This window comes from Mercenaria mercenaria, chromosome 4, assembly GCF_021730395.1.
Source record: "Mercenaria mercenaria strain notata chromosome 4, MADL_Memer_1, whole genome shotgun sequence".
NCBI lineage: Eukaryota > Metazoa > Mollusca > Bivalvia > Venerida > Veneridae > Mercenaria > Mercenaria mercenaria.
The window spans coordinates 70,837,097-70,852,929 of NC_069364.1; the positions used below are offsets into that span (position 1 = coordinate 70,837,097).

The following is a 15,833-nucleotide window of genomic DNA, read 5'->3' on the forward strand; positions in this document are numbered from 1 at the left end:
CAGTTTCAAACTTGAACTAGATATCATCAACGTGAACATTCTGACCAATTTTCATGAAGACCTTGTGAAAAATATGGCCTCTAGAGAGGTCACAAGGTTTTTCTATTTTTAGACCTACTGACCTAGTTTTTAACCACAGTTGCCCAGTTTCGAACTTGGCCTAGATATCATCAAGATGAACATTCAGACCAACCTTCATATAGTTCCCATGAAAAATATGGCTTCTAGAGAGGTCACAAGGTTTTTTTATTATTTGACCTACTGACCTAGTTATTGATGGCACGTGACCCAGTTTCAAACTTGACCTAGATATCATCAAGGTGAACATTCTGACCAATTTTCATGAAGATCCATTCAAAAGTATGACCTCTAGAGAGGTCACAAGGTTTTTCTATTTTTAGACCTAATGACCTAGTTTTTGACCGCAGCTGACCCAGTTTCGAACTTGACCTAGATATCATCAAGATGAACATTCAGACCAACTTTCATACAGATCCCATGAAAAATATGGCCTCTAGAGAGGTCACAAGGTTTTTCTATTATTTGACCTACTGACCTAGTTTTTGAAGGCACGTGACCCAGTTTCGAACTTGACCTAGATATCATCAAGATGAACATTCTGACCAATATTCATGAAGATCTTTTGAAAAATATGGCCTCTAGAGAGGTCACAAGGTTTTTCTAGTTTTAGACCTACTGACCTAGTTTTTGACCGCATGTGACCCAGTTTCGAACTTGACCTAGATATCATCAAGATGAACATTCAGACCAACCTTCATATAGTTCCCATGAAAAATATGGCTTCTAGAGAGGCCACAAGGTTTTTTTATTATTTGACCTACTGACCTAGTTATTGATGGCACGTGACCCAGTTTCAAACTTGACCTAGATATCATCAAGATGAACATTCTGACCAACTTTCATGAAGATCTTTTGAAAAATATGGCCTCTAGAGAGGTCACAAGGTTTTTCTATTTTTAGACCTAATGACCTAGTTTTTGACCGCAGCTGACCCAGTTTCGAACTTGACCTAGATATCATCAAGATGAACATTCAGACCAACTTTCATACAGATCCCATGAAAAATATGGCCTCTAGAGAGGTCACAAGGTTTTTCTATTATTTGACCTACTGACCTAGTTTTTGAAGGCACGTGACCCAGTTTCGAACTTGACCTAGATATCATCAAGTTGAACATTCTGACCAACTTTCATGAAGATCTTTTGAAAAATATGGCCTCTAGAGAGGTCACAAGGTTTTTCTATTTTTAGACCTACTGACCTAGTTTTTGACCGCACGTGACCCAGTTTCGAACTTGACCTAGATATCATCAAGATGAACATTCTGACCAACTTTCATAAAGATCCCGTGAAAAATGTGACCTCTAGAGAGGTCACAAGCAAAAGTTTACGCACGGACGCATGGACGCACGGACGGACGACGGACGACGGACGCTGCGCGATCACAAAAGCTCACACTGTCACTTTGTGACATGTGAGCTAAAAACAAGATTTTAAGTTAAAAGGGGCCATAATACAGACAAAATCCTTGATGGAGTTGTGTACTCTTGCCTAAAACTGGACATGGTGATAGTACACAAGTGTTGAAAGTTTTAAAGCTATATATCAAGAGGTTTGGTCAAAATGCGGACAAGTATGAAAAACTTAACCAAGGTGTGACTCCGACATCGATGCCACGGTGAGTAGGATAGCTCTCCTTATTCTTCGAATAGTCAAGCTAAAAATTAACTGGAATTTTATTTGTTTGTTTTTAAAAATCTCAACAAATACTCAAGTTCTGTATATGTATACAAATGCTAACTGGTACAAACAAATCTCTTGCTAATATGATACAAACTCTCACCTTTATAACTTCTTCATGAACTTCATCTTCAGCCTGGTGTGAATCTGGTAAAGATATATCAACAATTAAAGGCAAGTGAATCTGCTACAGATCTATCAGCAATTTAAGGCAAGTGACTTTGGTACAACTATATTAATTCATGGAAAAAAATATCTATAATTTATAGCAAGTGAAATTTGGTACAGATACATCAACAATTCATGTCAAGTAAATTTGGTACAGATATATAAACAATTAATGCCCAAATCTGGTTTATGACGTAAAGAATTTGTTGCAATAACATTCACTGACTGCATACTATCATCAAGGTGTGAAAAAATAAGATTTCAGAAAAAAACCATCATAGCCAGCTTGATTAAGTAAACTGATTACAATCTGACTGCTCTTTCAATACAGGACACTGTTTACAAGTTTTGTCTCTATTGTAATTACCAATTTTCCCAGCTCAAAAAAAGTCTTAGGTAAAAATGTACAAACTTAGCTTCGGGACATTTTCACAAATAGAGGGATTTTATTAACTTTAGAAAGTTTGTATTACCTGTATGTTTTTGTACTGGAGCTGACTCTATTCTGCGTGACTTAGGTGCTGGTACTGTCTGGTGTAACTGCTCTGATGGCACCTTGTGGGCACCAGCAAGTGGAGGCAGGGTGCGATTTAAATCATTCTTAAACTGAAAATGACAACTACATGTTTTCAATTATTCTGTCACATTTGTTTTGCTTATTACTTCAATGACAAATGTACAACAAAACAATTGTGAGCTATTGGTCAAAAATACTGACTTTGGTTTTACAATCGGCATGGACTGGGAGTTTTGCAATAAAAAATGACACTTATCTAGAATTTCTAAATAACGCCGACTTTGCAAACAAAAATATTATTAGTGAACTTAGAATATGTATTTACTTGGTGATGATACGAAGTTAAGCAGGGTTCAAATATATTGACCAGACCATTTCAATTCTGTGGATATTCAAATAAAAAAAGTTGTTTTGGTTATTTAAAAATATTTGCATAACTTTATAAACACTACACTAAACTTTCTATATTATACCAGACACACCTAGCTATATTGTGAAATGATTTGAAACAGAGCAGCACTAAAACACTTACAGATTCATTCGTTTTTCTTCGTCTAACTCTTGCTGTTACACTATTGTTCAGATCTATAGATCCATCGGCTCGTAAACTACTGTTCAGCATACCATTCATCTTTGGTTCACCTATCAACTCATCCTCTGAACTGAACTGTTCATCACACCCTCTATTAGGTTTGGCTAAACAAATCATGTGACAACCACCACACATAACCTGCAGAAGGAAAAATATTCATTACAACCAAATCATACCGATGGAAATATTTATAACAACCAAATCATATTTAACATAAAATATTCATTATCACCCAATTATGCAGTGGGAAATGACTCACTAATGCCCCTACTGCTGTCACTGTCTGCATGTTTTTGACTAAGTCAAGGGCCATAACTCTGAAATCCCGATTGAAACACCAAGATGCACAAGTTCACATTACAGAATAACAATCTCTAGGCAAAATACTTGTTGGTGCCAGGTACAATGGCATCAGAATCTTGCAAACCATTAAATGAATTGGAACAACAACAAAACGGCCACGATGACTTTAGATCATTCATCAGAGTTTTAGAGTTAACAGGCTAGAGAGTGTGCAACTTGAAGTTGATTACATAAACTGGTGACAGAGATGACAAACAATTTCAAACACTATAGGTTTCTTAGGTGTTTAAAACTGGTTGGAAAAATACACACAGGCCACTGGAGCAGGTGAAGGTGTTTTGGAAGGTTTCTTTAAAACGGTTATCTGTATCCAGTAATTCATGAGAAGTTGCTTAAAGGTATTTCTATAATTAGCTCTAGTGGCCCAAAAAAGGGGCTAGGTGCATCCATTTGATAAATTTTGGTTAAGGTCCATTAAGCTGTCATGAGAAGAAGTCATTTAAAGGCATTATTATTTTAGCCCTAGTGACCTCTCAAAGTGCCCCCATTTGAACAAATTTAGGAAGAGGTCTTACAGTGATGCTACAGATCAAGTTTAATGAAGATCAATCCAGCAGTTCATGCCCCAAATCTTCACAAAATTGGGAGTGGGAATTATAATGAACTTACAAAGTTTTATGAAGATCTGTCAAGTAGTTCATGAAACAAAGCATTCAAGGGTATTTCTATTCTTAACATTGGCAGCCCCTAAAAGGTGCTGGGTGCCACCCTTTTGAAGATAATATTGGGAGCAGACTTGACAATGATGTTATAGATAAGGTGGAGGAAGATCTTGAACCAAGTACCTACAATTTGAATAAAATTTGGAGAGGACCTTATAATGACGCCACAGACAAAGATGAAGATAGATCAAGCGCTTCATGAGAAGTCATTTAAAGTTTTTTTTCTATTTTCAGCTCTGGCCGTCCCTGAAAGGGGCCAAACTTGAACATTTTAACAAGCTGATCCAGGACCATGCCAAGATGCTACTATTAACCAAGTTCGGCAAAATTCTGACCATTAATTTCAGAGATGTCATTTGAAGAAAAATGTAAATGGACAGACAGACGGATGATGGACTGTGAGTGATTACAACAGCTCACCCTGAGCACTTTGTACTAAGATTAGCTAACATTGTGGTAATAGCTTAAATTAGGAAGAGGAAATACTTACTTTCTGTACAGTAAATTTTGAAAATCTTTTAACTCTAAATGGTATGAATTGATTTGAAAAACTTTCTTGTCCTAATGCTAATTTCCCATGTCTCCCATCTCCAAATGTGTAAAGCTGCCCTTTGTCTGAAATAAGTATGAACCAATACATAAAAAGTTTGTACTACTGACTGCCAACCCCATACAAAACAGGTTAGGTGACATAAAAATTTATAAATAATATAATAAACAAGAGCTGTCCATAGGACAGTGCACTCCACAATTTGGCGATATGACAGTAAAATGAATATACATCTCAATAAGAGACCTCTACTTTAAAAGGAAGATATACCAAGGGGCATAATTTAGTCAAAAATACAAATCAGAGTTATGGGGATTGTTACCACACATGCAGATGATGATGATAAAGATACATTTTAAGTTTCAAGTCTTTATCTTATAATATACTAAAGTTATATCCAGAAAGCGAAAATTGCCAAAAAACTTTAAGTATGAAAGGGGCATAATTCTGTCAAAAATACAATAAGAGTTATGAGGATTGTAACCACACATGCAGATGATGATAATAAAGAAATATTTTTTATTTCAAGTCATTATCTTTTAAAGTACCAAAGCTATGTCTCTAAATGGAGCTTTCAAAAAAATTTAACATGAAAATAATTCAAAGTAATATAACTTGGTGACCTTGACCTTGGGTATAATGGGCCCAGCCCCTGCACATATTTTGTTTGTATGCTGGACAATGTTTATGTGAAGTTACAGTAAGATATAAGAAATAGGAACAAAGATATGACATAAAAACAAAGGTTGCCAAAAAACTTTAACCAAGAAAGCTCACGCAAACGCCAACGCAAGTGTTTTAGTGCATAAAATTCAATTAAGTGTTGTATGCCACCTTCATACTTCACTTGACAACTAATAATTCTTCATTCTGAATTTCAAAAAAATACTTTCCAGCTTTTTGTTCATTGTTGTCACAACTTCTTAAAATGATTTTCTAGTGTTATGCTGGTAATACAAAAATGGCATACTATTATTTCAAAAAACAAATACTGTATGAAACATTTATTTTTAATAACACAACACAATACAGTATGTTGATAACACCCTAAATAGTAGAGACAAAAAGGGCAATTGTACCTGATATAAGTGTGGAATGACTTTCCCCACATGCTATATATTTTACTTTAAAGTTTATATTGAGTTTTCTTGGCGTAGATATTTGCAAAAAATGAGTTCCGTGGCCTAGCTGACCACTTGGTCCATCACCAAATGTGTAAACATTGCCATTTTCTGAAAATATATATAAAAATAATTTAGTTGAAAGCATTTTCATAAATTTTTGTGAAGTAAACTACCGTAATGTTAGAATAAACACATAGTCACAAAATACGCCCGTCAAGAGCTTGCTAGAAGAAACTGCATATATAATTCAAATATCATGACAGTAGCTTTAAAAGTAAAAAAAACAAGAGCTGCCGTTAAAAACAATGGATGCTGCCAAATAAACAATTCAGACGACATATAAAAATGTAAATAATCTGAAATTGCACTAAAATTTTAAAGTAAAAAGTCAAATTTTGTTCACCATTGCAATCCATTCATGTCTCAACAGTGAGCATACTATAAATAGGAAGGTACATGTATGTCATCTCAAGCCCTTATTCAGGACTGGACAATTTCTCAAAGTCTACACACGCAAGCCTGATATACTGGTAGGTACTATTTCTTCAAAATACACAAAAAACATTTTTTTAAAGAATAGCCTGTTTTCAGGACTGACTAAAAATTTCAGTTTTCCTACCTGTCATTGCTACAGTATGTGAACCCCCACATGCGACTCCCGTGACCCTCTCCGGTATGTCTACTTTCTGTGGGGTATCTGTATCATCAGGGTCATCGCCCAACCCTAACTTGCCCCCTTCACTCTCACCAAATGTGTATAAATCTCCCGATTCTGAAATAGACAAGTTAAAGAATTCATGATATATACACAAGTAAACTTATCAGCCTCAGTCTTGTTCAACAATTGTAAACATAAAAACAGAATTTGTATATTGTTCCATCTTGCAGGAAAACTTACTACATTACGTGCCACAAATAGCTGAATAAAAAAACATCTGTAAAATTTTAGAAATTAAATATAAATACATATTTGATAAATCGTATAGTTTAAAGATTATACACAAGACATATTTCTTCACACATAATTAACTCATAAAAAATTATTTTTCCGAATGCATGAATATATCACTGGTAGTGAAAACTATCCTATATGAAAACTGACCCATGTGGAAGTTGAAGAGAAACTAAACTTATATGCAGAGAGACTAAGCAAAATTTGCAAACAAATTCAATTTGACATTCTTCATGAAAAGTCTAACTAGAGTTGTCACAGGAGTGACGAATTATACCCCCACAATATGGCCTTGTCACAGAACTAAGCCAATGTCAAAGCCAAACTTGCTTGACCTTTGACCTACTGACCACAAAATCAATAGAGGTCATCTGCTAGTCATGATCAACCTGCCTATGAAGTTTCATGATCCTCCGCCCAAGCGTTCTAAAGTTATTGTCCGTAAAAGGTTTAAATGACCTTTGACCTTTGGAACTCAAAATCAATATGGGTCATCTGCTTGACATGACCAACCTCCAGATTAAGTTTCCTGATCCTAGTCCCAAGCATTCTCAAGTTATTGTCCGAAAACTGTTTAAATGTTCCGGGTCACTGTGACCTTGACCTGTAACCTACTGACCTCAAAGTCATTAGGGGTCGTCTGCTAGTCATAACCAACCTCCCTTTCAATTTTCATGATCCTAGACCCAAGCATTCTCAAGTTATCATCCTGAAACAGTTTAACTGTTCCAAATCACTGTGACCTTGACCTTTGACCTACTGACCTCAAAGTAGAACTTGACCTGTATTTCATGAAGTTACACCTGTGTACCAAAAATTATGATCCTAGACCCAAGCGTCCTCAAGTTATCATCCAGAAATCATTTAACTGTTCTGAGTCACTGTGACCTTGACCTTTGACCTACAGACCTCAAAGTCGAACTTGACCTGCATTTCAGGATGTTACATCTGTGTACCAAAATTTATGATCCTAGGCCCAAGAGTTCTCAAGTTATCATCCGGAATCCATTTAACTGTTCCGAGTCCCTGTGACCTTGACCTTTGACCTACAGACCTCAAAGTCGAATTTGACCTGCATTTCAGGATGTTACACCTGTGTACCAAAATTTATGATCCTAGGCCCAAGCGTTCTCAAGTTATCATCCGCAAACTATTTAACTGTTCAGGGTCACTGTGACCTTTGACCTACTGACCCCAAATTCGAACCTGACCTGTATTTTCTGATGTTACATCTGTGTACCAAAAATTATTTAAATTGGTCAAGCTGTTCTTGAGTTATCATCCAGAAACCATGCAAAACCAACGGACCGACCGCCAAGCTCACTCCTATATACCCCACCAAACTTTGTTTGGTGGGGGTATAAAAACCATTCTTAGGATAATCTTTATGTATGAAGGTTTAAAAAGCAGACATTTAGTTACCTGTGACCAATATCAACATTAGATTAGATTTAGAAAAGTTAAGATATTTAGTTACCTGTGACCAATATCAACATCAGATTAGATTAGAAAAGTTAATTCAGTTACCTGTGACCATTGCTGTATGGTAATATCCACAAGATATACAAGTAACCACATCCTCTATTTGTAATTCCTCTGGGTCTGGACATTCTGTCTTTCCTCCTAGGCCCAACTGTCCCTCACTGCCCCCTCCCCAAACAAAAACTGCACCATCCTCTATAAACATACAAAATTAATTTTTTATTATTTCAAGTCTTAATATGTATCAAACAGATATAAAAAAAATAACATGCAATCTTTTTTCTATTTTATTTGATTCTAATTATAGCCAATGCTAACTTTTTTATTTCAAAACTTATCATATACAATACTTAAAATGACACCATAAAAACCAAGTTTAACAAATGGTCAACAAACACAGTAGAAACATTAACCACATCCATGCTTTTATGTTCAATACAATGTTTTGAAATGTGGCTGTTCATTCTGAACCTCTGTTCTTGATTTCGTTTACCAGTGATGATTTGACCAAATGATTTCAAGAAACATGAAATATCCAAGAAGTGGGTAAGTGACAGTAAGTGTACAATTTATAAAATAGAATATGCAGACTGTGTTGACTAAAAGTAACTTTACACTATATATCCATACAATAAACTGTGGGTTTTTGTATTTTGTTTGGTTTAGCGCCACACTGACACAATTTTGTATTATATGGCGACTTTCACATTAAGTTAAAACACCCATCAGACAAATCTGAATTAAAAAGCAATGTACCTGTGAGAGCAACAGAGTGATCTGCCCCTGCTGCTAACATCTTGTATTGCTGTTCTACTAAACTGTCTATACATTTGGGAACATTGCTGGCTGGTGAATCTTCCACACCCAGCTGCCCTTCTCCATTGGCTCCAAATGAATAAATCTTCCCTGATTCTGGAAAAGATTTGTAAAATAAGATAGAATGTAACAAGTATAGTATTGTTGATAGTTTAACATTGGTAAAATAAAAGATAAGACCAGATAACTTTTATTTTAAGTCAGCAAGACCTAAAACTATACAATACATGTATATTCAGCTCTGATGCCTACTTAACTGACTAAGGATAAAACAACCAGACAACAAATTTCAAAACAACAACCATTATTAAAACTTTACTGTACATAACAATAAATTATTAGATTTGTTCTGAGACATAATTATGCTAAAGTTATGAAATAGTGATACTATTACACACATAAGGTAGTGCAAAAATACTCTAAGACTGGATATTTCTTGTACATATCATAACTTTTTTATTATATTACAATTTACATGTCATGAATCCTATGGTCAAATGATGTTGTACAACTGATACAAGCTTTTGAGAATGTTGAAATCTCCTGTCCCATTTTTAAATAAAGGAATACAGAAAATTCAGAACCATAAGCAAGAAATTAAATTTGTAGTACAATGTCAGGACTACTAGTGCAAGAGAATTTCACATGAAAGAAACAAAATATGTGACAGTATGGTGTATAACAGGACATAGTATCTCTTCCACATTTTATCTCGGATTCAGAATTACCTGTTGCAACAATTGTATGAACTCTTCCACATGCTACCAACTTCACTTTCTCTGTCTTTAATGCTGCAAAAGTATACATGTACTTGTCATTTTTCAGGAAAAACAACATTTTGACATTTATAAAAGAGTTTACATTGTGACTGGATGATTGAAAAACTTGAAAAAGGTATATTCGTGTGTATATCTAAATGAGAAACTTCTACTATATATCTGCAATACAGTGCAGATACAGACAGGGACAAATCTAAGTACCCCCACCACACCTCCCTCCATTAAAATTTTTTTAGGGGCACAGAGTTCTGCTGTTGTACGTCATATAGGCCCAGGCTTTTTTTCACTTAAAGGGGAAGAGGCCTGTATTTGTTACTAGGGGAGTTAACTTAGTATCTGGACAACGGGAAATAGGAATCCCAGTGTAAAATCAATTTTAGGGGAAATGATTTACAGAGTTGGTCAATGAAGAAAAAAAATTGAAAAGAAAAAAATTAAGTTTAATGCTCCCTGCGTAGACTGAGGGTATTGTGTGAAAGAAAAATTCTAAGAAGAAGACACCTGTAAACAACCCGTGCTATAGAAAGAAAAAAAGCCATATCATAAAACAAAACATTCAAGCAAAATGTTCTTGGACATATACAACATACATTTTGTCTGACTAACTGTTCCGAAGTCTGTAAAATGTTTTTTGATGTGTACATGTATCTGTCATTATGGCACTATGCTTTGACTACATTGTGCATACAGACAATTCAAAAGTGTGCTGCTGTGAGTATTTCACTAAGAACAGCACTTTAACATGATACCTACCTTTACAGAAATACATAACTTTGTACTAATACATGTAACTCTAAGAATAAATTCTTACATTTGATACAGCTGGGTCTATCCGCTGTTTTACTGGTGCCCAGTCCAAGTTGGCCCCAGTCATTGGAACCAAATGTGAATACTCTCCCACTCTCTGAAAAATTATTTTTCAACATTATATTCTTAAATAGTTACTCTGAAATACATTAACATCATCACAAAACTGCAAGTATGATATCTAAGGGAAAAAATTACATTTTTGTCTAATTTATTTAAAAGAAGTTTGATCTGTAAACAAAACACAGTACTATGACTCTTAACTAATGTTTTAATGGTGAATTAGTTAAATACCACAGTGAAATATATCTGATAATTTCCCACTGAAAAATACCATATTTATTTTTTACTAGTACAGTATTACAAAATGGGTATCAAACTATCCTACTGTAAATTTTGGTCAAAACAATTGAAAATATACAAACTAAAAAGAAAATTTGTTTGTTTAACATATATGATCAAAATATTTTTTAACTCATAAATTCCAGAACATATATATTCACTTCATGTTAGTGCCTCTGCCACCATCTAGTGTTCATTTGGTGAAAGATATTTCAAACTTACACTGATATAGACAAATATCCTTCATATCACTTACCTGCTACCAATGCTGTATGTTCGTCTCCACAAGCCACATCTCGTACATTGTCATTTCTTACCCAGAACTTGTTCGGCAAATTATCTGCAAATTTGCTCTTTCCAAAAGTGAAAACTGCTCCAGAATCTGAAATAATATGATATGGAAAACAAATAGTTCAACTTATTTTATCTGGAACAATGCGTTCAAAATATTAACATTGATGCTAATTAGAATACAAGTTAGTGTACCTTACAGGTAGCTGGTAAAAGGATCATGAATGGCAGTTATCAAATTCATTTTTTTTTCCATTTGAGATAGTCAAAGCTGGATATGTATGACCCATTCTTGTTAAGATTTCATTGTGAATCTATTTCTGGAAGAAAAATCTGAGACAGAAGGTTGTATTTTGCCAAATTTTTTTATTTTTTGTCTGTGTTATGCATCTTTTTCATCAATTTTTCAGTCATAGAAACTACAGTGATTACTTGTAGCAGTAAGTATAATACCCAGTTTTATAATGCTGCCTTACTGGAAGATCATGCCGTGGAGATATGACATGATACCCCTACCAATTACATTATTCTGACACTGGGCTAACCTATCCTAGAACTATCCTCTTAATACTGAGCACTAGGTGATGAAGCGAGTTGTACAATTTTTCACATCTTCAGTATGACACGGCCTGGGAGCGATCCCACCACCTCCTACAATTGAGGCGGGTACACTACCATTACAGAGATGGGATCTAGCCCAATAAAACTCAATTTCAGAAGCAGCAGTACTGTATTACTATCCGCTCATAAAAACACATGTTTTTTCTTGCTTAGAAGATAAATAGACCCTACTTTTATTGTCATTCATGCAAGTTTAAAGATTATTCAGTGGATTTGTTTGGAAATTTTTGTGAACTTCTTGTATGGTGTGTCCAGAAGATGTCAGTGATGTATCATCTGCAAACGTAACGATGACAGAGGCTTGACAATCCCCTTGGAAGATCATCTCATCCCCCTTTAGAACAAGGCAATCACGTCATTACCATACACTGTCTTACAGGTTAATCTCTGCAACCACTGCAAATACTCTTTTCCCCCCTATCGAATAATCTTCCTCCTGACATTCCCTTCCTTCCAACCCCTGAGCAGTTCAATGTGGCTGTTTGCAACACTGAACATACTTCACCATAACCTTGCTTTCCACCCATTTTTATCTTTTACATCAATAACAAATTTTCCTATCCCTTTTATTTGGCCCGATTTTCTTTTATTTTCTACTAACAATCTTAGTGGCTTGTTTGCATGGCAGTGTCTATGCCACTGTAAAGGCTTAGATATTATCTGAAGATACATGTATGTCATGGTATAGGACGTGAATATTAAAGCGGGGAGAAAGTGCGTTGGTGGCCAGGTAGCTCAGTCGACAGAGCATCGGAACGGTATTCCGAGGCCCCAGGTTCGAGTCCCAGTCTAGCTGTATATTTTACTCACCCTATGACATTTGGTGCCCAACAAGGGACCGTGATGGTATTATACTGGTTAGTTTCCGATGCCTGTAATTGCTTCTATGTATGTATCTATGCTGCTTGATGCCCTTTTCAGGTATAAGTAGCAGGTGCGCGTCTGTGCCAGAATAAAAGTTAAAAGAATGACAGTAAGATGTCAAAGGAAGATAGCGAAAGACAAAACTGTATTAACAAGAATAAAATCAGGATAAAAACAGGGTGTGGTCATTAAGTAGTATTGCGATAACAGCCTGTCTGAAATGTTCAGGATCAGGCTGATTAACGCTCAGGGGTAGCAGTTGATTCCATATAGTAACGGTGTACAGAAAGAAGGAGAACTTGAAAACATTAATATTTGTATGGATCTGCCTGAGGGAATAGTTGTGCATATGACTAGTTTGTCTCAATGTCTGTACTAGATTAAAATAGCTACTTAACCATGAACGATTTTGTAGAACATGAGAAGTCTAGCAATTGTCCGTCTGTCCTCGAGTGTCTGCCAACTAAGATCATATAACATGTTTGTTACACTATTGTAGTTTGAATAACTATGCAGGATTCTAGCCAGGAATTTCTGAAGGCATGTAGCAGAAGGATATTTTTTGACAAGCTAAGGGGTGGGTGCGGGAGGGGATACCCCAGAAAATTTTGTGCTACTACAACTCATTTTGGTGCATTCTGGTGCATTTTAGGTGAAAAACATAGTGGTATTGTCAGTGATTAATAAGCATCATTTACATGTACAACAAGAAAAGATATTAGGTCATAAAAATCCTATGGAGTTTATTTGCTGAATGGCAATTAAAAGTTCATCAATTTTAAGTTGCTAAAAATGTTCATTTACTATTTATTGTACATAAAACAGCACGATTTTAGCACTGCACACAGATCTATTTGTATTTTAAAGTTTATGTCTTCTATTCCTGCGAAGTTAATTTGCTGAAAACTTATCCATTTTAAGTTTTTGAAAATGTCAACTGTTTGTTGTACATACATGTAAAACAACACAATCTGAGACTGTCATCCAGGGAAACACTGGTTTCCATTTTGGATCAATGCGCGATTTCCTTTGGCCATTTGGCGTGGCTGTGAGGGATTCTGAAATTGTGATCGGGGCCTCCGTGGCCGGGTGATTAAGGTCGCTGGCTTCAAATCATTTGCCCCTCATCGATGTGGGTTCAAACCTCATTCGGGGTGTTGAATTCTTCATGTGAGGTTCTTCATGTGAGGAAGCCATCCAGGTGGCTTACGGAAGGTCGGCGGTTCTACCAAAGTGTCCGTTCGTGATGAAATAATGCACGGTGGGTATTTTAAACTTTTCTCTACAGGTTCTATTTTGACACTGACGACAGAAAACATTAATTCTTGCATTGTCTTTCGATATTCCGCCCGATAAAACACATTTCATACATGTGAAAAACATTGATATTACAGCGATAATTGGTTAGAAGCATTTTACTGTGTTGCACAATTTTTGACTTAATTCCTTACAGTGTCTTTCCTTTACTGCAAAAAACATTCGGACGATAATTGTTGAATCATCTGTCATATCTAACGTATCTATAATCTTATAACTTGCAAAAACAGTCACTTTCATGTACATATCACAAGATACCGCCTGTCAAAGGATTTAAAGGCGGAGCTACGATGAAATTTACGTCACACGTTCCACATATAGGAAGCTGTCATTGGTTTATCGGTTATCTTAACTGGCATCGCTTTACCTAAACTATCGGGTAAGCACGGGGAAGCTTTTCGAATATACTATCGGATTAATCGGGGTGTTTATTGGGATGATTTTATGACAAGTCGCTTCGGCAATTAAGGGATGACGGGGCAAATAAGGGATGTCGAATATACAACTCAAAGCCTGAAGGCATGTCGCACGCGACAGGCGATAATAGCCTGGCGAGAACCCTGCTATGATCTTATAGACCCGGGTCTTATGGAACAACCTCCCATCCGAAAAAGTGCATTTTTAAGCAGATTTTACTACTCTTGTCTGTATATCTAACACTTTTAACTTTTGTTTCAGTCTCACTTTATCACTTTGACATCTCACTGTCAATACTTAAATATAAATTTGTATAAATCTTTTTCTTGCACTGACTGACTGAGAAATTTCAAAATGGTGGGGAAATATGTCAAGGTATATAACTTGAATATTTTAACAGGGAGAAAATGTGTAGGTGGCCAGGTAGCTCAGTCGGTAGAGCATCGGAATTCAGTATCACAAGGCCCCGGGTTCGAGTCCCAGTCTGGCTGCACACTTTTCTCACCCTGCGACATTTGTAACGGTCAAAGAAAATATATGATGCATAAAGTTTCATACAATTTTAACTTATGACAAGAAAATTGGAAAACTTAGTCGAAAGACTAAAAAAAGAGGAGAGGTTTGGACATGAAAAAATCGTCCAAGTCAGTATCAAAATGCATATGCAAACAGTAGAACCATCTACTTCTTATGAAAGTATGACATGTTGTAAACTTGAAATATATTTTTTATGCATGAAGCCATTAAAAGTCGTAAATGTACACAGAGTATGCAAATATTTGATAAAAATTTTACCTGGAATATCGGAATCATCTTCCGCCGCCATATTTGTTACCAACAATAAAGCAGGTGCCCGTGACGTATATGTACATACGAATTACTTTTTGTGAAAATCAGCAATATGCGCTCGGGGCATCTAGGCTGAACACCTCTAAGTCTAGCTGTTCTTTATTTCATATAAAATCCATTTACTTCATAACGGTTTTTCGACATTTTCTAGCATATCAGATTTTCAAAGACTTTTAATCCCATAAAGAACTATATCGCTACTTTAGAAAAACAAAAACATAAGAGGGTGTTAATTTTTATATAAGAAAACTACAGTTCGTTAAATACAACCCGCTGAATTTACTATTTTTCGCTTCTTTCAATTTCTCTTTTCGAGACATTAAATTCTTACACTACCATTTTTACCTAGCATGCGATAGGAACATGCCAATTTCAATAGAATGCAAAGTGATACATAGTGACACGCGGTAGAGTAAAAGTAAGCACGATGCTGTTGAGAAAAAGCACTAGGAAAGGAAAAGATTAGCACTATTTATATTTGGACTACTAGACCAGCAGAGGCTTACATTTGTTTCGGTTGTGATCAGCCTCTATTTCTTTGCAGGCGTCTGTAGGTTAAA

At 35.7% G+C, this 15,833-nt stretch overlaps 1 protein-coding gene across 1 annotated transcript in view; it reads right to left on the reverse strand.

Moving 5' to 3' along the window:
- Positions 1-15,276, reverse strand: part of LOC123552974 (X-linked retinitis pigmentosa GTPase regulator-like) — a 33,643-nt gene extending 18,367 nt beyond the window's left edge. Inside the window, exons 1-12 of the mRNA XM_053541639.1 lie at positions 15,220-15,276; positions 11,171-11,296; positions 10,577-10,669; positions 9,715-9,777; positions 8,927-9,082; positions 8,216-8,365; positions 6,356-6,508; positions 5,692-5,844; positions 4,553-4,677; positions 2,978-3,175; positions 2,402-2,534; positions 1,864-1,907 (exon numbers count right to left, since the gene is read on the reverse strand). Of these exons, the coding sequence (XP_053397614.1) occupies positions 1,864-1,907; positions 2,402-2,534; positions 2,978-3,175; positions 4,553-4,677; positions 5,692-5,844; positions 6,356-6,508; positions 8,216-8,365; positions 8,927-9,082; positions 9,715-9,777; positions 10,577-10,669; positions 11,171-11,296; positions 15,220-15,250 (1,425 nt within the window). The 5' untranslated portion in view covers positions 15,251-15,276. The remainder of the gene's footprint in view (positions 1-1,863; positions 1,908-2,401; positions 2,535-2,977; positions 3,176-4,552; positions 4,678-5,691; positions 5,845-6,355; positions 6,509-8,215; positions 8,366-8,926; positions 9,083-9,714; positions 9,778-10,576; positions 10,670-11,170; positions 11,297-15,219) is intronic.
- Between the last annotated feature and the right edge of the window lie 557 nt (positions 15,277-15,833).